Source organism: Aegilops tauschii, chromosome 2, assembly GCF_002575655.3.
Source record: "Aegilops tauschii subsp. strangulata cultivar AL8/78 chromosome 2, Aet v6.0, whole genome shotgun sequence".
NCBI lineage: Eukaryota > Viridiplantae > Streptophyta > Magnoliopsida > Poales > Poaceae > Aegilops > Aegilops tauschii.
The window spans coordinates 549,346,308-549,370,343 of NC_053036.3; the positions used below are offsets into that span (position 1 = coordinate 549,346,308).

The 24,036-nt window shown below is 43.3% G+C and overlaps 2 protein-coding genes across 2 annotated transcripts; one reads left to right on the forward strand and one right to left on the reverse strand.

Moving 5' to 3' along the window:
- The first annotated feature begins 5,325 nt into the window (after window positions 1–5,325).
- On the forward strand, window positions 5,326–6,922 carry LOC109749823 (flavonoid O-methyltransferase-like protein Os11g0303600). Its single transcript, XM_020308762.4, has 2 exons — window positions 5,326–6,398; window positions 6,597–6,922. Exons 1-2 carry the CDS (start codon window positions 5,592–5,594, stop codon window positions 6,903–6,905), a joined length of 1,116 nt encoding a protein of 371 aa, XP_020164351.1. The 5' UTR covers window positions 5,326–5,591; the 3' UTR covers window positions 6,906–6,922.
- Window positions 6,923–7,748: 826 nt separating this feature from the next.
- On the reverse strand, window positions 7,749–9,968 carry LOC109749819 (uncharacterized). Its single transcript, XM_020308758.4, has 3 exons — window positions 9,807–9,968; window positions 9,451–9,541; window positions 7,749–8,162 (listed from the first exon to the last, which is right to left on the reverse strand). Exons 1-3 carry the CDS (start codon window positions 9,874–9,876, stop codon window positions 8,024–8,026), a joined length of 300 nt encoding a protein of 99 aa, XP_020164347.1. The 5' UTR covers window positions 9,877–9,968; the 3' UTR covers window positions 7,749–8,023.
- Between the last annotated feature and the right edge of the window lie 14,068 nt (window positions 9,969–24,036).

Consider the following 24,036-nt stretch of genomic DNA (forward strand, 5'->3'; position numbering starts at 1 on the left):
TACTAGGCCATGTTTAATGCACAACTGACACAATGGTTGGGTGTCAAAAGCCTTGATCCACCTCTGGTGAAAAAGACAAATTTTCGCCAATTCAGTAGGAAGCGGGTCAAATTTCAACTGTAGCTGCCTCATAGTTTGCTCTTTATTTTTTCCAAGAATCATTTCTAGGTACATAACTATCTATTTAATCAGAGAAACATCAAAAGGTTTCCAAGATTCAACAACTAGCTAGGAACGGTCATTCCCGCCGTTTTGACCGCATTTTGAAACGGGCATAAAAAATTCAAAACAAAAATAAAAAAATTGGAAAACCTTCGCATTGTGTCATCATATGTGACCAAGTTTCCAGGAAAAATAATAAACTTGTAACACGGCAATTATTTTAAAAAAAGTGTTCTCAGAAATGAGTTATCATGCGTGAAGATTCATGGCTTTCAAGCCAAATGATCAATCTTATGACCACATTCATGGCATAGTTTGTTCAAATGATCTCATATTGTGCACAAGGGTGCATCTTGGAATTCCAAACAATGTTGCCTAAGGGAGTTTTCATTTTCTTTGCATGGAAAATTCATTTTCCATTTTTCGAGTGCCCGAAATGAGGTTTTTTTGTGAAGGAACTACCAAATAAATTTTGTAAAAATGGACCAAATCAATTTTATAAAATACTAGGCCATGTTTAATGCACAATTGACACAATGATTGGGTGTCAAAAGCCTTGATCCACCTCTGGTGAAAAAGACAAATTTCCGCCGATTCAGTAGGAAGCGGGTCAAATTTGGACTGTAGCTGCCTCATAGTTTGCTCTTTATTTTTTCCAAAAATCATTTCTAGGTACATAACTATCTATTTAATCATAGAAACATCAAAAGGTTTCCAAGATTCAACAACTAGCTAGGAACGGTCAAGCCCGCCGTTTTGACCGCATTTTTAAACGGGCATAAAAAATTCAAAAAAAAATTAAAAAATTGGAAAACCTTCGCATTATGTCATCATATGTGACCAAGTTTCCAGAAAAAATAATAAACTTGTAATACGGCAATTATTTTAAAAAAGTGTTCTCAGAAATGAGCTATCATGCGTGAAGATTCATGGCTTTCAAGCCAAATGATCAATCTTATGGCCACATTCATGGCATAGTTTGTTCAAATGATCTCATATTGTGCACAAGAGTGCATCTTGGAATTCCAAACAATGTTGCCTAAGGGAGTTTTCCTTTTCTTTGCACGGAAAATTCATTTTCCATTTTTGGAGTGCCGAAATGAGGTTTTTTTGTGAAGGAACTACCAAATAATTGTTGCAAAAATAGACCAAACCAATTTTATAAAATACTAGGCCATGTTTAATGCATAATTGACAAAATGGTTGGGTGTAAATTTATCCACCTCTGGTGAAAAAGACAAATTTCCGCCAATTCCGTCAAATTTGAACTGCAGCTGCCTTATAGTTTGCTCTTTACTTTTTCCAAAAATCATTTCTAGGTACATAAGTTTCTATTTAAGCATAAATACATGGTTTGGTGGTGATACGTTGAGGTTTGGACGGTGGCCCAGGGCCCCAACTCCAAAGCGCGTAGACTCGCATGCCCGCCGCGTGGTCACCGCGTGACCGTGGCGTTGCCATGCGTTCTGGGAAGCCTAGGCATGTCTAGTAGGTTTGGCACTCCCCAGGTAGATGCTTGGAAGAAAATAACAATAGAAGAATCTCACGAGGAGACCGAACAATGCTCAAACATGAATTAGCACCCAAGTGTTTGATTAGTGGTGCGGGAAATGCACATGGCCAATGGGCCTGAGTTTTGGCTAAGGATGATCATCTACTAAGGATACTATCTTGGAAAATTTACAGCTCAAATGGAGGAGCCTAGGTGTCACTTGCTATGCAACGTACCACACTGGACAGAAATATGAATGTTGAAGCCACACTCACATGTATTGTTAGATGGGGCTTAAATTTTGTGGAGAGCTATGTTTTGGGAATATAGAAGATGTGGCAAAAATTCAGCTGATTAGGATATACCTAGCTAGTACTTCCTTCACAATAGTTCGAGTTGAAGAAAAACTTTGGAAATTTGCCGAGGAAGATTTACCAGGCAAATGGAGTTGAATATTGTCATGAGGCAATGATTTGGATAGTAAAGAATGCCCAATTTTTTAGGAATTTTGGGAATGACAGAAATATAGGTTGCTTCACAACCTAGGGCAAAAATTGACACATGGACATGACACATAGGCAAAACTGATGAGGTGGCGCCTAGTCATAGCAATCCACCATAATTTACAAGGTTATGACCATCTATATTGGTCATGATCAGCTAGAAATAAGGCAGCGGATCAGTGTTGTCTGCTTTATGACCATTTCGTGTATTGAAATTACGACCTTTATGGCCAAAATGGTCGATATAGTTGAGGGTTTGGAGCCCCCCAAGCAGCTTTTGACCAATTGGTCTCAAATGGTCGTAGATCTATGACCAATTCTTCTTTCAGGGTCACTGACAGAAGGTCACTAGTTGACATATTTCTTATAGTGCTCGATATTGTTTATTCAAAAATAGTTGACAACTAATTTCTATTGACAGCTTATTTCCATTCAAGCAAACATGTTCGGTGCTTGGTAGACAGGACCGTCCACTGTCCCGGGGCTGAACTAAACTGCGAGGAGATAATTACGTCATTATGTTTCATGGCTTGAGGATCTTGATGATGTCAAGAGCAATTATTTTCCTGAACTTGAAAATCTTAGTACTCAAAACGTGCGACCAATAGTGTTCGTATTGAACTACGGTCACATCTACTTAGGAAAGATGGTAAGATTTTTACTATTTATCCTTAGTGCATCTTTTGCATACATTTTTTTAAGCTAAACTTCATTGCTAAGTATGTTACTATACGATGTTCTTCAACAGGGACTCCCGATGATAGTTGTGCCTCAGTGGATCGAGACTAAAGGTTGCATGTCAATGGTTAGCTTACGACCAAGACATCCTACAGTGCACATGAGTGCATTCAGGATTTTTAAAACCGAGGAATGCTTAATAGTGAAAGACTGGAGCAAAATTGTGAAGGATCGCAGAGAAATACTAGGGGGCAGCAATGAGAAGCGCAGCCCACGATTAGGAGACAGGTTCATATGCATGCTCTAATATGATGAATCAGGAGAGCTACACATGTTATATGCTATTTTACCTAAGAGAGAGCAGCAGGAGTGATTAGCTAGTTCATGCTCTTAGTACTTGTCCTCTCATGTCCGTGTTCTTCGTCCTGAACTTAATCTCAAAGTGATTTGCTTTTGTGGTCTTATGAACGCTTATAATCTCATGACCATGTTGAACTCGATGATATCTTTGATTCTGGTACAAGTGAATGTTTTTCTTTAAGCTAGTGTTGGTGGTGATTAGATAGCGGTAATGACTATGATGATTAAATAGTGGTAATGACGACTATGATGATTATTAGTTAGTGTTGTTGGTGATGATAATATGCAAGAATTTTTATATTAATATGATGATGATGATGATGATGATGATGATGATGAGTTATTACATCATTTATGAAAGAAACCGCGGATTAGTTCAACTGGATGGATCCTATAGCTAAGTGATCAAGTAATATGGATAATCCATATCCATATTACTTGATCACTTAGGATCCATCCACTTAAAACTAATCCGCGGTACTTTCACCTAGTGATTTAATAACTCATTATAATGTAAAAACAATCTCTAAATTAAATGGAAAACACGAAATTAAAGGAAAAATAAATAATAAAACCAAAACCCCCAAACCTTTAGTACCGCTTAGTGTTACCAACCGGTACTAAAGCTCTTCCCGCCCCCGGCACTAGCTCGTGCCACGTGGTGGCCCTTTAGTGGTGGTTCGTGCTGAACCGGTACTAAAGGGGGGACCTTTAGTCCCCACCCTTTAGTGCCGGTTACAGAACCGGCATTGAAGGGCCTTACGAACCGGTGCTAATGCCCGGTTCTGCACTAGTGGGGGCGAAAGGAGGTTGGGCGGGCTACGGAGCCCGGTTTCAAGGTATGATACCTTAGTACATATGGTGGTAGTAGCCCCCGATGCCGAGTACCGTGCCGCTGTGCTTGCCGGGCTTGGTCCCTCAGAAGGAAATGTTGTGATGACTAGGTCTCGTTCGAGGCGAACTGCAATCGTGAGGGAAGGTCGCGGAGTTGGAGTCATAGATCGCGATATTGCAGTGCCAAGGGGACAGGTTGCAGGGTGATCTTGATGTTGCCTCATCTGAGTCTTGACTCCTCTGAATTGCACTTAGGTGGTCTGTTTTATGTTTATAGCGGCGGGAGGCGGTCATGCTTCCTTTTTAGCTGCCGAGACCGCGGCAAGCCTGGAGAAGGAGGCAGAGGAGGCGGCGCAGGAATCGGACCAACAATTTGAGCCAAAAACATTTTAAATGTTTAAAATGAGGAGAATCTACAATGACATAAGATTCATAATTGTCACCGTATATCACATTCGATACAAATTTATTCACATAAAAGATAATGACCAAATTTCTACACAAAGGAAGGTGGCAAAATCTGTGCAGACGCGCAGATCGCTCTGCTAGTTCTGACTGAAAACTTTTGGCATATTTAGGGCATCTCCAATGTCGACCCCCAAAACAAACGCATTGTTCATCTGCGAATTGGTCTGTGCCAGTCTGCGGACACAGATGGGGAGTCGACCATCCAACCCTGTTCCTTAACTGCCTGTCCCTATATTTTTTTCTAAGACCGCAACACTAAAAAATAATTATTAAAAATAGGACAATTCATCCTCAATCATTGAGTACCTCATCATCGTGAAGTTCTTTCACGCATGAAAGGAAGCATGCACGTGCTGCCAAAAGATCGAGCCCCTAGAGTTCCTGCCTACAAAGTCCGCAGATACGGCCGACCACACATCACGCGACAACTCATCGTCGATCACCGAGTACCTCGTCATCGTGCTTTACTCTAGAAAACAAGAAGTTTGACAAAAAAAGCTCAATGGAATTTGACCGAACACCTGCCGGGCGTGGAGTCCGCCATGGACATCGTTGGCGGAGGGGTGGAGGGTACCTGGCTGCGGGGGGGTCCTGGGTGGACGGTGGCGTAGTCCAAGGAGCGCACGCGCATTGGTGGGGTTGTGGACGTCCTATGATGCCTGGGCGGCAACGTCAGACGAGGAAGGTGCATATGCAAAGCAAGGGGAAAGCAGGGGCGGATTGGAAGAAAAATGGATCGGGATTTGAGTGGGCCTGGGGTGTTGGAGTCCTACGTGGCGGTGGTCCGGACTACGGCAAAGCCCTCCTCTCCCCACAAATTGCCTCCGGTTTGCGGAGTATCATGTTTGATGACAAAATGGATCTAGACGGTCTGAGGGTCGGCGTTGGAGATGCCCTTATGAGCGGATACCGTGTTTTATTTTGATTCGAAGACATTAAACATGGCATGGTACCAGACCCTCTCCTCGTAACACGTGCACCGTTGCTGGTATCGGAACTATAAATCATCCCTAGCTGAGATTTGATTCTCAGACCACACCAGTATTACTCAAACTCGAAGTAAGATCATAATAGCAGAAGAAAGCAGGGCCAAAATGGCCACCTCAAGAGCGGAGCTTCTGCAAGCTGAGGCAGAGCTGGTGCGCCACTCCTTAGGCTACCTCAAGTCCATGGCGTTGCACAGCGCGGTGAAGCTTGGAATCCCCGACGCTCTCCACCGCTGCGGCGGCGCCGCCTCTTTGCCCGACCTGCTATCCACCCTCGCCCTCCCTTGTAGCAAACGGCCATACCTGTCTCGGCTCATGAAGATGCTAGCCGTGGAAGGGATCTTCACGGCCGTGGCCGTGGATGTGGATGCTCCTCCCGCCGCCGGCGAGGGCGCTGCCGGCACCGCGCCGAGCGTCCGGTACGGCCTCAGCCCGGTGTCGCGCCTCCTCGTCAGCGGCAGCGGCGCGTGCCTGTCCCCGTGCATGCTCATGGGCACCTCGCCGTTGTTTCTGGAGGCCTCTCTCCGGCTGCCCCAGTGGTTCCAGAGGGACGGCGACGGCGAGGGTGAGCCGGCGTTCGCCATGGCGCACGGCGAGAGCCCCTACGGCGCAGCTGGCCATGACATGGAGTTCAACGCGCTGGTGAATGAGGCGATGGGGTCTGACAGCCAGTTTATGGCGGAGCTCGTCGTCCGCGAGTGCGGCGAGGTGTTCACGGGCGTGACGTCGCTGGTCGACGTCGGCGGCGGGAACGGCACCATGGCGACGGCCATCGCCAAGGCCTTCCCGCATGTCAGGTGTTCGGTGCTGGACCTCCCACATGTTATACAAGGCGTCTCAGCACACGAGTCGGTTGAGTTTGCTGCCGGCGACATGATGGAATACGTTCCACCAGCTGATGCAGTTCTGCTTAAGGTATAATTTATTTTTAAAATTTATTGACAGTAGTTAAGAAAGACACACTTCCTGTTCACACTTATACCAATTCCTCACAAAACAAGTGAGCGGTTAACAAGAATAAACGGGTGCATCCGACAAAAAGAAAAAATATATTGACGTATAGATGTATTGCTTAGTCTTTTAGTGATAGTTTTTGACTTGTGGGATTGGCAGTGTGTGCTTCACAACTGGAGCGACGAGGATTGTGTGAAGATCCTGACAAAATGCAGAGAGGCCATTGCCCAAGGAGCGAAAGCAGGGGCAGGGAAGGTGGTAATCATCGATGCTGTTGTTGGATCTCCCACACACTCACAGCAAGTACTTGAAGCCCAAGTCTTGATGGATATGCAAATGATGATGCTGTTCATGAGCAAAGAACGCGAGGAACTGAACTGGCAAAAGATATTCATGGAAGCAGGATTTAGTCATTACAAAATACAGCCTATCCTAGGAATGCGATCCATCATCGAGCTCTACCCATAGCTTATCCATGTATAGTCCTTTTCCCTCATATATATATTGCAGTACTATCCATTTTATACTTTCCGCTTCCACGGGGATACGTAATAATTGTTAAATTTATGTATTTCATTCAAAAGATCCAAACTCAATAGGGATATGTAATAATTATTAAATTTATGTACTTCACTCAAAAGTCCGAATTCGAAAGGGATATGTAATAATTAATAGATTTATGTACTTCATTCAAAAGAACGGACAATATATTTCAACAACAATATCAATGCTACACTGGTGCTTGAGGAACTTGATTGTCCTAGCTATTGACCCTTTGGATCTCGGCTACAATTGTTAGGACCTTGAAAGGTAGGACCATAAGACTACGGAAGTTTTTTAAGTTAAAAATGCATATAATAGTTTGTTTTAGTCACCATTGCACTTTCTCCATCACCATATCCATTTTTGTCATCATGGTCTTCATCTTCTTGGTCATTTGAGCCTCTCTCATGTACCTTTGTTTCTGGCCATGTACGGTCACTCCAGGTGGATACATAGCCAACAACTCTGCTTTTATTATTTCTCTGTTGGATTGTTCAATGTGCATCACGAGCAACTCCGGTTTTCAGTTGACTGATGCAACCACATTTTAAGTTCTGGATGCCTCCAGTGTTCGAAACATTAGGTTGTGATCTTTGTAATATTACTTTCTAGTTTTTTTTCTTTGTTGTCAAATTTTGGGACACAAAATTAGTAGGTGCTTATTTGGTGTTGGTACTCTTCCCTATAAATTTGGTCCCTTCATTAGACACAAAACTGCCTTTCATTGCTCATTAGCAATTTCGCAGAGAAAGAAAGAGGCACGGCTCAGGTAATCCAGTGCAACATCAGAACACTGTTGTTATATCCAGTGCAACATCATAAAGAGTACAAAATAATGTTACAGAATGAATCTTACATTCACGTTATGCAGATCATATATGCAATTGTGTATAACACCCTCATTGCTCAGGAAAGGACCTGGCAAGTATCATTTCGTTTCGCAATAAAGAAGACTTGAAGGAACAATCCTGGGAGCCCCCTTTGATGGAGCCCAGGAAAGAACCTAAAACTAATCCAGGATCCAGCACCGACCATGCAGATAATTAATCTTTATGCGAGTGTGACATGTAATGCCTTGTATATTTGTCCACCTTTGGTCCTGAAGAGCCGTAGTTCTGGTCATAGTACTCTACTAATGCACAACTACCTAAGGCAGCGATCGTTAGAGCTTGCGCGTGCAACCTGCAAGGTCAAACAGAGTTTTAGATGATATGATTGCAACTTCTTGAATTATGGCATTGTGCAAATCAGATTCATACATACAGTCCTCTGGAATCTAGCCCATGTAGAGTTTTAAGCACAACCAGTGTCTATATAGTTGCAAGGGAAACCTAGTCAAACCTAATTACAACCTGCAGACAAACATCATCTACTAACGTGGGTCCTAGGGAAAGTCACTTGCAATACTAAAGATGTTAGGCTGATCCAGAAGCAAAGGCTCAATTGGTGGCTGACAGCAACCTGTATTTCGATATGTTCTATAATGTTGCCTACTCTGCAGTAGTGACAGTATAGGACATATCAAAACAGAGCTCGCTGTCAGCCACCAATTGAGTCTTCCCTTATGGTCACCCTAACATGAGGGTTTACGAAAAAATGTTTACAATGTTAGGCTGATCCAGAAGCAAAGGCTCAATTAGTAGCTGACACGATCCGTATCATGATATGTTCTATAATGTTGCCTACTCTAGTTGTGACAGTATAGGATACGTCGAAACAGAGCTCGATGTCAGCCACCAATTGAGCCTTTGCTTATGGTCATCCTAACATGAGAGGCTTACAAGAAAATGTTTACAATGTTAGGCTGATCCAGAAGCGAAGGCTCGATTGGTGGCTGACAGCGACCTGTATTTCAATATGTTCTATATAATGTTGCCTACCCTGCAATAGTGGCAGTGTAGGACACGTCGAAGCAGAGCTCGCTGTCAGCCAAAAGAAACTCCTATATAACGTGAAGCCCATACATATGTGATCACGTATCAACTACCAATACACTACCAAGGGAGATTAGGCTGCAACCAAAGGCATGCGGCAAGATGGGGCTACAAATATAACACAAAATACTTGGCAGCAACAGGGGGAATCACATGGGGAAAGAATTGTCGAATTTTGAAACAAACACCATTTCTTCAGATGAAATTGGTTGTGATACTACCGCCCAAATACTGATGCACAAATGACAGAGATATATTTGAAACCTAAAAACTTGCAAAAACAAGCAACGACATGATCCTCTTTTAGCCTTAGCAAAACTAGAAATAAGAGGCCACCTAACTTAAGTATACAGTTTGTGCCGTACAAGCACAACCATTCACCAAATTATTTTAGTAACAAAGGCAAATTGGTCATGATGAAAATCAAGATAGGCGGTAATTCTCACACAAAAGAGACTGAAACTACCAATCTCAAATCAAAAGGAGCATAAAAAGAATGGGGTGAAACGTAAATAATAAATGACAAATGCGCAAACCTTGCGTGGATGAGCTTGACGCTGGTCTTCATGTTGGGCCGCGACCAGTTGAACGCGATGGAGCTGGAGATCCCGCTAAGCCACAGGCAACCTGCCCCCGCCGGAAAAGAACGATGCCATAGATTAGAATACATAGGCCTGAATCGGGGGGAAATCAAGGAGTCCCCTGGTAGAGCCAGCGAACGAATATATTGACACAGAATCGCGAGATCAAATCAGATGCGGTAAAACTTGGAATAATCGCCGCGGGGATTCGACCGACAATCGAAACATCGGTATTAGAAGGAACCAAACTCGAAATATCCAGATCCGGCCCGGGGAAAACAAATCCAGGGGAGAAATTTCGAGGAGATTACCTACGGCTCGGAGCTTGTGATCGACCACCCACTTCCGCATGGATTCGATCTTGCTCGGGGCCTCCGCCATTTGCTTCGCCGCCTCTGTTCCGCTGTTCGCGTTCGAAGTTTATTAGGCGCTCGCTTTTTCTCCCTCTCTGTTTTCTCGATATAATTTGGGAGTTTCGTCGGCCTCTGCTTTATATAGGAGGGCCTCTTTGCTTGTTTGGCCCTTGGCAAAATCTGGAATTCGTTTAGTACCCGCACATGGTTTGGATCCGTTTCACATGTGACATGTCGGGCTCGTTTTCTTGGGACGGAAGAAAGGGTGGTGTACGTTTTCTCTTTCAAAATTCGCCTGCTTCTCCACGTCTAAATTGGTTCCAGTGTCATTATGTTTTCATAGATAGGTGACTAATATTTGCTACTTAAAATGTACTATTGGTTGACAAAATGCCACGTTCCATTTTATTTAAAAATGACCATTTTGTGTTTTTTTCATTACATACTCAAAAATTATTTTAACTTTGTTTTTAAAAAACACCCCCTCCTTTTCAAATTAATTGTCTACATACGGATGTATCTATCATTAAGGCATGTCTTGTTTTTATCTGATTCTTTTGCTTTGATTACTGTTGGATTAACCAAGTTTTTTTCTTTTCCTCTTCGGTCAATGTCCTTTTGCCCTATGTCTCGGAGGCATGGGGCATGTCCTTCTGCCTCATAGGGCTATCAACCCTCATTTTTGTATTTGCTTCATGCACCTAACAATTTCATCAAAAAGTAAAAAATAATGAATAAGGATGAATAAGATATTTCAACACTCACACTCGTGCCTAGTCTGCTCCGGTCCTTATGAGTGGGTTCAATATAGGTTGCACTTTTAGTTAATAGTGTTTCTGTTTACTGGATCTTCAATGTAACATCCCAATTTTCAATTTGGATGTTAATCACTAGGTCATCATATGCATTCATGCTCTATGCATTTTTCATTTATTTTATTTGAACATTTTGATCCTAAAGACCTTAAGCAACTCAACGACCATTTGAGAGAGTTGGAGGTTTTCATTTAAAACCATTTTTGAATTTTCAAAAATTGGAAATTGGATCAAAGTGATTTTTATTTGAAATTATTTTTCCAAAAATTTCAAAATAAAATAATGAGAGAAGATGATATGACTTCTTCAAAACAGAGGAAATTTTGGAAAATTTAGTTTTAAATAAAAATATATTTTATTTGCATTTTTTATTCGAGATTTTATTCGAGGAAATTAGGGAAAATTGCATTTTAGCCCAGAAAAATGTTCATCTTGTCCCAAATATTAGGTTTGGACGATGAAAATTGTTTTGGAATTTTTTGGACTTGATTTTTTATTTGGATTTTCTTCGTTCGGGCAAAATTATTTTTTAAAAATGTTCCTGGGCCGGCCCAGTCGAGCTGGGCCTTGGCCCAGCTGACCGCCGCCGCCTCTTCCCGCCGTGTCGCCACCGGACTCCAGGAGGAGTCCGAGCCGGACTCGCCGCCGCCGTTGCCCCCTCCCCAAGCCCCCCCCCCCCCCCGAGGCTTTAAAAAGCCGAGGCCCCGGCCCCCTCCTCCTCATCACCACCGCCGTCGCAGCCCCGCCTCCAGCCGCCACGCGCCGCACCACGCCGCCGCCGCACGCCGCCCCGCCGCCTCCCGCCAACGCCGCAGCCGCCAGTTCGCCGGAGTTCGCCGCCGCCGCCGCCGTTGACCGATCCGCCGCCGCCGCCGAACCGATATAAAACCGATCCGGTTTTCTCGTTTTTTTCGTTCGGTTTCTAGATTAGATCGGTTTATTTATTTTATTAGGTTATTTAGCGAACGTTCACCCGTTAGTTTCTATTAACGAACGGATTCGTTCGTTAGGTTCTGTTAGCAAACGTTCGTTCCGTAGATTTTTCTTTTTCCGTTTATTTTTGGCCAGGGACCTATCCATAATTTTTTTTATCGCAGATTAGTCCCTGATCTTTAAACCCTCGCTACTTTTTGCTCGTTTATCCAAATCTAGTGAAACCAACGCCAAAATCTTCGTCTTGTTCCCCTCTGTTCAGATAAAAAAACTTGAACATGATTTTGATAATCTAAAATTTGGTTTCAAGAAGATTTGAATTTGAACTTTTTTTCATCGCAGTTTGAGTTTCGTAGCTCCGATTCGATTGATTCTTTTTGCAAATCGAAGCTCTTCACTTGTACTTTCTGTTTAGATCTTTTCTCTTGGTTGTAACTTTGCATTTTATGTTTGAGTGCTTATGCATGCTATTTTTTGTTCACGATACAGTTTCCGGAGTGTGAGGCTTGCTACTACGAATCACTAGGGTTTTCAGATCGTTAGCAAAGCAAGTAACACTTTGATCATATCCCTTTATTACCCAGTTTTTATGCATTAGTTTCAACCCTCAAACATTTCATGAGTAGGATTGATAACATGTGAGTATTGGGAAGTACTCCCTCTGTTCCAAATTACTCGTCGTGATTTTAGTTCAAATTTGAACTAAAACCACGACGAGTAATTTGGAACGGAGGGAGTAGTTGATAAGGTAGAACCTATTGTCCTTTACTCAAACCCTGGGAGTTACTACGTTATGCTTATACTGCTATGCTATGCTCGTAGACGTGGTTTGGTTTGAGTGATTCATGACAGTTGTGAGTATTTACTATGACATAAGGGATAATTTAAGGTGGCTACTTTAATACACATCTGGGTGGACTGTTTGTGGGCACCTGGGGAATCCAGTGTTGTCCAAGGAGATCCCGGTGCATCCGTATGATCATCCTATGGTTCGCCACCCAGGCTCAAAGGGATCATAAGATTATTCTGAAGGAAATATGCCCTAGAGGCAATAATAAAGTTATTATTTATTTTCTTATATCATGATAAATGTTTATTATTCATGCTAGAATTGTATTAACCGGAAACATAATACTTGTGTGAATACATAGACAAACAAAGTGTCACTAGTATGCCTCTACTTGACTAGCTCGTTGATCAAAGATGGTTATGTTTCCTAGCCATTGACATGAGTTGTCATTTGATTAACGGGATCACATCATTAGGAGAATGATGTGATTGACTTGACCCATTCCGTTAGCTTAGCACACGATCGTTTAGTATTCTGCTATTGCTTTCTTCATGACTTATACATGTCCTATGACTATGAGATTATGCAACTCCCGTTTACCGGAGGAACACTTTGTGTGCTACCAAACGTCACAATGTAACTGGGTGATTATAAAGGTGCTCTACAGGTGTCTCCGAAGGTACTTGTTGGGTTGGCATATTTCGAGATTAGGATTTGTCACTCTGATTGTAGGAGAGGTATCTCTGGGCCCACTCGGTAATGCACATCACTTAAGCCTTGCAAGCATTGCAACCAATGAGTTAGTTGCGGGATGATGTATTACAGAACGAGTAAAGAGACTTGCCGGTAACGAGATTGAACTAGGTATTGAGATACCGACGATCGAATCTCGGGCAAGTAACATACCGATGACAAAGGGAACAGCGTATGTTGTTATGCGGTCTGACCGATAAAGATCTTCGTAGAATATGTGGGAGCCAATATGAGCATCCAGGTTCTGCTATTGGTTATTGACTGGAGACGTGTCTCGGTCATGTCTACATGGTTCTCGAACCCGTAGGGTCCGCACGCTTAAAGTTTCGATGACAGTTATATTATGAGTTTATATGTTTTGATGTACCGAAGGTTGTTCGGAGTCCCGGATGTGATCACGGACGTAACGAGGAGTCTCGAAATGGTCGAGACATGAAGATTGATATATTGGACGACTATATTCGGACACCGGAATGGTTCCGGGGGTTATCGGATATATACCGGAGTACCGGGGGGTTACCGGAGCCCCCCCGGGGGATTAATGGGCCTACATGGGCCTTAGTGGAGAAGAGGAGGGGCGGCCAGGGCAGGCCGCACGCCCCCTCCCCCTCTAGTCTGAATTGGACAAGGAGGGGGGGCGGCGCCCCCCTTTCCTTCTTCTCCTCCTCCTCTTTCCCCCTTCTCCTAATCCAACAAGGAAGGGAGGGAGTCCTACTCCCGATTGGAGTAGGACTCCTCCTGGCGCGCCCCTCTCCTGGCCGGCCGCCTCTCCCCCCCTTGCTCCTTTATATACGGGGGCAGGGGCACCCAAAGACACAACAATTGATCATTGATCTCTTAGCCGTGTGCGGTGCCCCCCCTTCCCCATAGTCCACCTCGATAATATCGTAGCGGTGCTTAGGCGAAGCCCTGCGTCGGTAGAACATCATCATCGTCACCACGCCGTCGTGCTGACGAAACTCTCCCTCAACACTCGGCTGGATCGGAGTTCGAGGGACGTCATCGGGCTGAACGTGTGCTGAACTCGGAGGTGTCGTGCGTTCGGTACTTGATCAGTCGGATCGTGAAGACGTACGACTACATCAACCGCGTTGTGCTAACGCTTCCGCTTTCGGTCTACGAGGGTACGTGGACAACACTCTCCCCTCTCGTTGCTATGCATCACCATGATCTTGCGTGTGCGTAGGCAAAATTTTGTAATTACTACGTTCCCCAACAGTGGCATCCGAGCCTGGTTTTATGCGTAGATGTCATATGCACGAGTAGAACACAAGTGAGTTGTGGGCGATATAAGTCATACTGCTTACCAGCATGTCATACTTTGGTTCGGCGGTATTGTTGGATGAAGCGGCCCGGACCGACATTACGCGTACGCTTACGCGAGACTGGTTCTACCAACGTGCTTTGCACACAGGTGGTTGGCGGGTGTCAGTTTCTCCAACTTTAGTTGAACCGAGTATGGCTACGCCCGGTCCTTGCGAAGGTTAAAACAGCACCAACTTGACAAACTATCGTTGTGGTTTTGATGCGTAGGTAAGAACGGTTCTTGCTAAGCCCGTAGCAGCCACGTAAAATTTGCAACAACAAAGTAGAGGACGTCTAACTTGTTTTTGCAGGGATGTTGTGATGTGATATGGTCAAGGCATGATGCTAAATTTTATTGTATGAGATGATCATGTTTGTAACCGAGTTATCGGCAACTGGCAGGAGCCATATGGTTATCGCTTTATTGTATGCAATGCAATCGCCCTGTAATGCTTTACTTTATCACTAAACGGTAGCGATAGTCATAGAAGCATAAGATTGGCGAGACGACAACGATGCTACGATGGAGATCAAGGTGTCGCGCCGGTGACGATGGTGGTCATGACGGTGCTTCGGAGATGGAGAACACAAGCACAAGATGATGATGGCCATATCATATCACTTATATTGATTGCATGTGATGTTTATCTTTTATGCATCTTATCTTGCTTTGATTGACGGTAGCATTATAAGATGATCCCTCAGTAAATTATCAAAGTATAAGTGTTCTCCCTGAGTATGCACCGTTGCGAAAGTTCTTCGTGCTGAGACACCACATGATGATCGGGTGTGATAGGCTCTACGTTCAAATACAACGGGTGCAAAACAGTTGCACACGCGGAATACTCAGGTTAAACTTGACGAGCCTAGCATATAACAGATATGGCCTCAGAACATGGAGACCGAAAGGTCGAGCGTGAATCATATAGTAGATATAATCAACATAGTGATGTTCACCATTGAAACTACTCTATCTCACGTGATGATCGGACATGGTTTAGTTGATTTGGATCACGTGATCACTTAGAAGATTAGAGGGATGTCTATCTAAGTGGGAGTTCTTTAGTAATATGATTAATTGAACTTAAATTTATCATGAACTTAGTACCTGATAGTATTTTGCTTGTCTATGTTGATTATAGATAGATGGCCCGTGCTGTTGTTCCGTTGAATTTTAATGCGTTCCTTGAGAAAGCAAAGTTGAAAGATGATGGTAGCAATTACACGGACTGGGTCTGTAACTTGAGGATTATCCTCATTGCTGCACAGAAGAATTATGTCCTGGAAGCACCGCTAGGTGCCAGACCTGCTGCAGGAGCAACACCAGATGTTATGAACGTCTGGCAGAGCAAAGCTGATGACTACTCGATAGTTCAGTGTGCCATGCTTTACAACTTAGAACAGGGTCTTCAACGACGTTTTGAACGTCATGGGGCATATGAGATGTTCCTAGAGTTGAAGTTAATATTTCAAGCAAATGCCCGGATTGAGAGATATGAAGTCTCCAATAAGTTCTACAGCTGCAAGATGGAGAACAATAGTTCTGTCAGTGAGCATATACTCAAAATGTCTGGGTATAACAATCACTTGATTCAACTGGGAGTTAATCTTCCGGATGATAGCGTCATTGACAGAATTCTTCAATCACTGCCACCAAGCTACAAGAGCTTCGTGATGAACTATAACATGCAAGGGATGGATAAGACGATTCCCGAGCTCTTCGCAATGCTAAAAGCTACGGAGGTAGAAATCAAGAAGGAGCATCAAGTGTTGATGGTCAATAAGACCACCAGTTTCAAGAAAAAGAGCAAAGGGAAGAAGAAGGTGAACTTCAAGAAGAACAACAAGCAAGTTGCTGCTCAGGAGAAGAAACCCAAGCCTGTACCTAAGCCTGAGACTGAGTGCTTCTACTGCAAGCAGACTGGTCAATGGAAGAGGAACTGCCCCAAGTATTTGGCGGATAAGAAGGATGGCAAGGTGAACAAAGGTATATGTCATATACATGTTATTGATGTGTAGCTTACTAATGCTCGCAGTAGCACCTGGGTATTTGATACTGGTTCTGTTGCTAATATTTGTAACTCGAAACAGGGACTACGGATTAAGCAAAGATTGGCTAAGGATGAGGTGACGATGCGCGTGGGAAATGGTTCCAAAGTCGATGTGATCGTGGTCGGCACGCTACCTCTACATCTACCTTCGGGATTAGTTTTAGACCTGAATAATTGTTATTTGGTGCCAGCGTTGAGCATGAACATTATATCTGGATCTTGTTTGATGCGAGACGGTTATTCATTTAAATCGGAGAATAATGGTTGTTCTATTTATATGAGTAATATCTTTTATGGTCATGCACCCTTGAAGAGTGGTCTATTTTTGTTGAATCTCGATAGTAGTGATACACATATTCATAATATTGAAGCCAAAAGATGCAGAGTTGATAATGATAGTGCAACTTATTTGTGGCACTGCCGTTTAGGTCATATCAGTGTAAAGCGCATGAAGAAACTCCATACTGATGGACTTTTGGAACCACTTGATTATGAATCACTTGGTACTTGCGAACCGTGCCTCATGGTCAAGATGACTAAAACGCCGTTCTCCGGAACTATGGAGCGAGCAACAGATTTGTTGGAAATCATACATACAGATGTATGTGGTCCGATGAATATTGAGGCTCGAGGCGGGTATCGTTATTTTCTCACCTTCACAGATGATTTAAGCAGATATGGGTATATCTACTTAATGAAACATAAGTCTGAAACATTTGAAAAGTTCAAAGAATTTCATAGTGAAGTTGAAAATCATCATAACAAGAAAATAAAGTTTCTACGATCTCATCGTGGAGGAGAATATTTGAGTTACGAGTTTGGTCTTCATTTGAAACAATGCGGAATAGTTTCGCAACTCACGCCACCCGGAACACCACAGCGTAATGGTGTGTCCGAACGTCGTAATCGTACTTTACTAGATATGGTGCGATCTATGATGTCTCTTACTGATTTACCGCAATCGTTTTGGGGTTATGCTTTAGAGACGGCTGCATTCACGTTAAATAGGACACCATCGAAATCTGTTGAGACGACGCCTTATGAACTGTGGTTTGGCAAGAAACCAAAGTTGTCGTTTCTTAAAGTTTGGGGCTGCGATGCTTATGTGAAAAAGCTTTAACCTGATAAGCTCGAACCCAAATCGGAAAAATGTGTTTTCATAGGATACCCAAAAGAGACTGTTGGGTACACCTTCTATCACAGATCCGAAGGCAAGACTTTTGTTGCTAAATTCAGAATCTTTCTAGAGAAGGAGTTTCTCTCGAAAGAAGTGAGTGGGAGGAAAGTAGAACTTGATGAGGTAACTGTACCTGCTCCCTTATTGGAAAGTAGTTCATCACAGAAACCGGTTCCTGTGACACCTACACCAATTAGTGAGGAAGTTAATGATGATGATCACGAAACTTTAGATCAAGTTGTTACTGAACCTCGTAGGTCAACCAGAGTAAGATCCGCACCAGAGTGGTACGGTAATCCTGTTCTGGAAGTTATGTTACTAGACCATGACGAACCTACGAACTATGAAGAAGCGATGGTGAGCCCAGATTCCGCAAAATGGCTTGAAGCCATGAAATCTGAGATGGGATCCATGTATGAGAACAAAGTATGGACTTTGGTTGACTTGCCCGATGATTGGCAAGCCATTAAGAATAAATGGATCTTCAAGAAGAAGAATGACGCTGACGGTAATGTTACTGTCTATAAAGCTTGACTTGTTGCGAAAGGTTTTCGACAAGTTCAAGGGATTGACTACGATGAGACCTTCTCACCCGTAGCGATGCTTAAGTCTGTCCGAATCATGTTAGCAATTGTCACATTTTATGATTATGAAATTTGGCAAATGGATGTAAAAACTGCATTCCTGAATGGATTTCTGGAAGAAGAGTTGTATATGATGCAACCGGAAGGTTTTGTCGATCCAAAGGGAGCTAACAAAGTGTGCAAGCTCCAGCGATCCATTTATGTACTGGTGCAAGCCTCTCGGAGTTGGAATAAACGCTTTGATAGTGTGATCAAAGCATTTGGTTTTATACAGACTTTTGGAGAAGCCTGTATTTACAAGAAAGTGAGTGGGAGCTCTGTAGCATTTCTGATATTATATGTGGATGACATATTGCTGATTGGAAATGATGTAGAATTTCTTGATAGCATAAAGGGATACTTGAATAAGAGTTTTTCAATGAAAGACCTTGGTGAAGCTGCTTATATATTGGGCATCAAGATCTATAGAGATAGATCAAGACGCTTAATTGGACTTTCACAAAGCACATACCTTGACAAAGTTTTGAAGAATTTCAAAATGGATCAAGTAAAGAAAGGGTTCTTGCCTGCGTTACAAGGTGTGAAGTTGAGTAAGACTCAATGCCCAACCACTGCAGAAGATAGAGAGAAGATGAAAGATGTTCCCTATGCTTCAGCCATAGGCTCTATCATGTATGCAATGCTGTGTACCAGACCTGATGTGTCCCTTGCTATAAGTTTAGCAGGGAGGTACCAAAGTAATCCAGGAGTGGATCACTGGACAGCGGTCAAGAACATCCTGAAATACCTGAAAAGGACTAAGGATATGTTTCTCATTTATGGAGGTGACAAAGAGCTTATCGTAAATGGTTACGTTGATGCAAGCTTTGACACTGATCCGGACGATTCTAAATCGCAAACCGGATACGTGTTTACATTGAACGGTGGAGCTGTCAGTTGGTGCAGTTCTAAACAAAGCGTCGAGGCATGATCTACGTGTGAAGCGGAGTACATAGCTGCTTCCGAAGCACCAAATGAAGGAGTTCATATCCGATCTAGGTGTCATACCTAGTGCATCGGGTCCAATGAAAATCTTTTGTGACAATACTGGTGCAATTGCCTTGGCGAAGGAATCCAGATTTCACAAGAGAACCAAGCACATCAAGAGACGCTTCAATTCCATCCGGGATTTAGTCCAGGTGGGAGACATAGAAATTTTCAAGATACATACGGATCTGAATGTTGCAGACCCGTTGACTAAGCCTCTTCCACGAGCAAAACATGATCAGCACCAAGGCTCCATGGGTGTTAGAATCATTACTGTGTAATCTAGATTATTGACTCTAGTGCAAGTGGGAGACTGAAGTAAATATGCCCTAGAGGCAATAATAAAGTTATTATTTATTTCCTTATATCATGATAAATGTTTATTATTCATGCTAGAATTGTATTAACTGGAAACATAATACTTGTGTGAATACATAGACAAACAGAGTGTCACTAGTATGCCTCTACTTGACTAGCTCGTTGATCAAAGATGGTTATGTTTCCTAGCCATTGACATGAGTTGTCATTTGATTAACGGGATCACATCATTAGGAGAATGATGTGATTGACTTGACCCATTCCGTTAGCTTAGCACACGATCGTTTAGTATTCTGCTATTGCTTTCTTCATGACTTATACATGTTCCTATGACTATGAGATTATGCAACTCCCGTTTATCGGAGGAACACTTTGTGTGCTACCAAACGTCACAATGTAACTGGGTGATTATAAAGGTGCTCTACAGGTGTCTCCGAAGGTACTTGTTGGGTTGGCGTATTTCGAGATTAGGATTTGTCACTCCGATTGTCGGAGAGGTATCTCTGGGCCCACTCGGTAATGCACATCACTTAAGCCTTGCAAGCATTGCAACTAATGAGTTAGTTGCGGGATGATGTATTACAGAACGAGTAAAGAGACTTGCCGGTAACGAGATTGAACTAGCGGCGCCCCCTTTCTTTCTTCTCCTCCTCCTCTTTCCCCCTTCTCCTAATCCAACAAGGAAGGAAGGGAGTCCTACTCCCGGTGGGAGTAGGACTCCTCCTGGCGCGCCCCTCTCCTGGCCGGCCGCCTCTCCCTCCCTTGCTCCTTTATATACGGGGGCAGGGGGCACCCCAAAGACACAACAATTGATCATTGATCTCTTAGCCGTGTGCGGTGCCCCCCTCCACCATAGTCCACCTCGATAATATCGTAGTGGTGCTTAGGCGAAGCCCTGCGTCGGTAGAACATCATCATCGTCACCACGCCGTCGTGCTGACGAAACTCTCCCTCAACACTCGGCTGGATCGGAGTTCGAGGGACGTCATCGGGCTGAACGTGTGCTGAACTCGGAGGTGTCGTGCGTTCGGTACTTGATCGGTCGGATCGTGAAGATGTACGACTACATCAACCACGTTGTGCTAACGCTTCCGCTTTCGGTCTATGAGGGTACGTGGACAACACTCTCCCCTCTCGTTGCTATGCATCACCATGATCTTGCGTGTGCGTAGGAATTTTTTTAAAATTACTACGTTCCCCAACATATTCATGCTAGAAACTTCCGTGTGCAGCCACATGCCATTATGGGCTCTGGCATAATTGAGTAAGTTGTGGGAATCCTTTCCATGATGGGCTAGCAGATGTAGGGGATTGTAGGTGTACCGGCCTATCTATCAGTTAAGGGGACCTCTTCGGAAAGACTGTGTCTCGGTCATCCGTTTCTCAAACATCATGCAGTGCGAGAAATACAACGGAGGAGATCGAGTCTTGTGGGGAAAAGTGTACAAACCTCTGCAGAGTGTACAAACTATTCATGAATAGCCGTGTCCCCGGTTATGAACATCTTGAGTATCTGGTACTTGAATTATTGATTTGATCTCAACACTTTACTTAATTAATTTGATTGGGTTTAATGATTATTATTTTGGGATTGAGATGGGGTTACCATTCTCAATGTTTTCAACAAACTTTGTAGTTAAATAAAATATATTCCTTTGTAGTAGGGAAAAACCAGCTTTACGCAAATGATAACCATAGAGCCTCCACCAGCCATATACGCATGTAGTGATAGCTGTTATTTGTTCATTGCTCTATAGTGTTATCTTGTCAGCATATTCCATGTGCTGACCTACACAGGCTGCAACGTATTATGTTGCAGAGTTTTCAGACGAAGAGTAAGGTGCGCTAGGCCGTTGTCATGCGCTCAGCTATGCCGTTGGAGTTGATGGACTCATTTATTTTCGATGCTTCCGCAGTTATCTTATTTAGATGGCCTTTAGCCATATTATTGTAATAAGTTTTTCTTTGGGACACTCGATGTAATAAGTGTGTGATTGAACTCTGTTATAAATCCTCGAGTATTGTGCGTGTCAGCATTACCGATCCAGGGATGACACTTATGCACAGAGATTTGACTGTCTGAGGTCGGATCGCTACATTAAACTCGAGACATTTGGTTCTGATGATATATTAAATTCACATACCAAATGATTCGCCAAAAATCCTAACTAATAGAGAAGGGTGAGCAATATATTTCAAACATTGTGCTCATTGTTTCTTACATGTCCTCTAGGCACTAATGCAAGATTAGGATCACAGAAGTTGGATGGAGATTTGGAGCAGGTCCTCAGTTAGTGGTATTGTTGCGCATCGTGGCCATCCTTAGTTAGAGGTATTGTTGCACATTGCAGCCATCATATTTTTAGTCGTCAAGGGCTCCAATCGCTCGGAGCGTCTTGGATTTTCTAGATGCATGACATATTTTTCTGGATTATTTTTGATGCAATGTACTACAGTCCTGTGCGATCCAACGGCTGCCACCTCCTCACCGTCGGTCGAGTGTATCCAACGGTTCATGTTCCAATTGGAAATGAACCAAAATAGTCACTTTTGGTTTTGAGTTAGGCAGCTGTGCTGGTCGCCGGAGAGGAATAGGATGGAGAAAGTGGAAACGAACACCAAATCGTATTTTAGCACTTTGGCGGCCTCGGAAGGGAAATGGCATAGAGATCGGCAACCTCAGGGTGTAAACTGCAAAACTCCTCAGCAAAAAAGGCACGTTTGGACGGCGGCTGCGAGGTCAAACGCAAGCCACGGTCAGGACCCAACGAACACGAGGTCCATCTGGCCGAACGAACTTTTCCGTGAGGAGGCACAACCGCACGAACTCACTCCTGGCTTAATTCCTGGCGTTCTTTGTACCTAGCGAATTTGAGTTGCGCTTTTTCTAGCTGGCTTGACCAACGCGCCCGATGATGGTGTCGGCTGGGTCCAAACCATAGACAAAGCTTCATTCTTTTTTTGACAATCTGGACAAAGCTTCATGAGGGGTAAGGCCGAACTTGGGGTGTGCTACCCGTCCCCCAGCTGTCGCGAGCTTTCAGATCTGAAACTATCGAGCGGCGTCCACCACCATTGCAACGAACTTCTTGTTGCGGAAACCTTTACAACTGAGATCTAGTTGCAGAACCTTTGCAACAAAAAGGTCACATCACCATTGCGACAAGGAGCCTCAACTACGGCTCAGGGTCAGCCACCGGTTCTGGCCCTTCCACGAGCAGCGCAAAAAAGTCGCGGTGGCGCGCCACCGGATCTGAAGCGCAACACCGGCGTCCCCCTTGTCTCCTTTTCATAACCATGTTTGGCAGTTGTTGGCCATGGACTTGGCTCCCTTGAGCGGCCATTGTGAGCTTCTCCTGGAGGGAGAGCTAGAAGACAGAGACGCGAGGGGGTAGGATTGGGTCACAGAACATGTTCTGAAGAAATGGGATGTTGGTTGCTTCATGTGGGAGTGTGATGCGCGGCACCACGTGGGACGCTTAGTGCGACAGGAAGGTGGGTGGATGCAGGGACCTCCTATATGCCACTCTCTGCGGCAAAGAGACGTAGTTTCGCACAGGCGGTCTCCAACTGGGCCGGCCCATGACGCCAGCAAACCTCTGCAGGTCCAAATTTTTTGACATCGCTGGGAATCGATCCCGCTATCTCGTGCTCCCGACCGCGAGCAGCAACCAGCCGAGCTAGCGAGATTTTCAGATTAACCAGCAGCATCAACCTTTAAGAACCAATAGGCAGCGCAGATCCGAATTATTTTTGGAATTTTGAAAGAATTTTTTTTAAAAAACTGAGTGTTTTGTGAAACACAAACACTGTTCAAATTTGCTCATTGTTTTAAAAAACTGAAACATTTTTCAAAATCATGAACACCTTTTCTGAAGAGAGGAACGTTTTTCGAAATTCCAAATGAAAATTGTGCAAACGTGAACATTTCTAAACTCCCGACCAAAATTTGAAAACATGAACATTGTTTTGAAAATTTTGAACAATTTTTGAAAAGGGAACATATTTTGAAACACAAAAAATGAAAACATGAACATTTTTTAAAACTGTTTGAACAATTTTCTAAAATGGGAACATTTTTTGAAATCCGTAACATGTTTTGACAAGTTGTGAAATTTTTGAACAGAAACATTCCGAACATTTTTAGTATTTATGAGAAAATTTTGAAAACACAACCTTTTTCGAGTTTTGATTTATATTTAGAACAAGAATGCTTTTGAAATTTCTGAAATTTTTTTAAACAAAATAATGTTGAAAAATTTAAAAACAAATAGTGCATGAACAATTTTTAAAAGTGCGAACATTTTTTCAACTTATGAACAAAATTTGAAAACACAACCTTTTTTGAATTTTGATCATTTTCTTAAAAGCACGATTTTTTTAAACCTTTCTGAACCTTGATGAATTTCTGAATTTTCTGAACTTTGATGAATTTC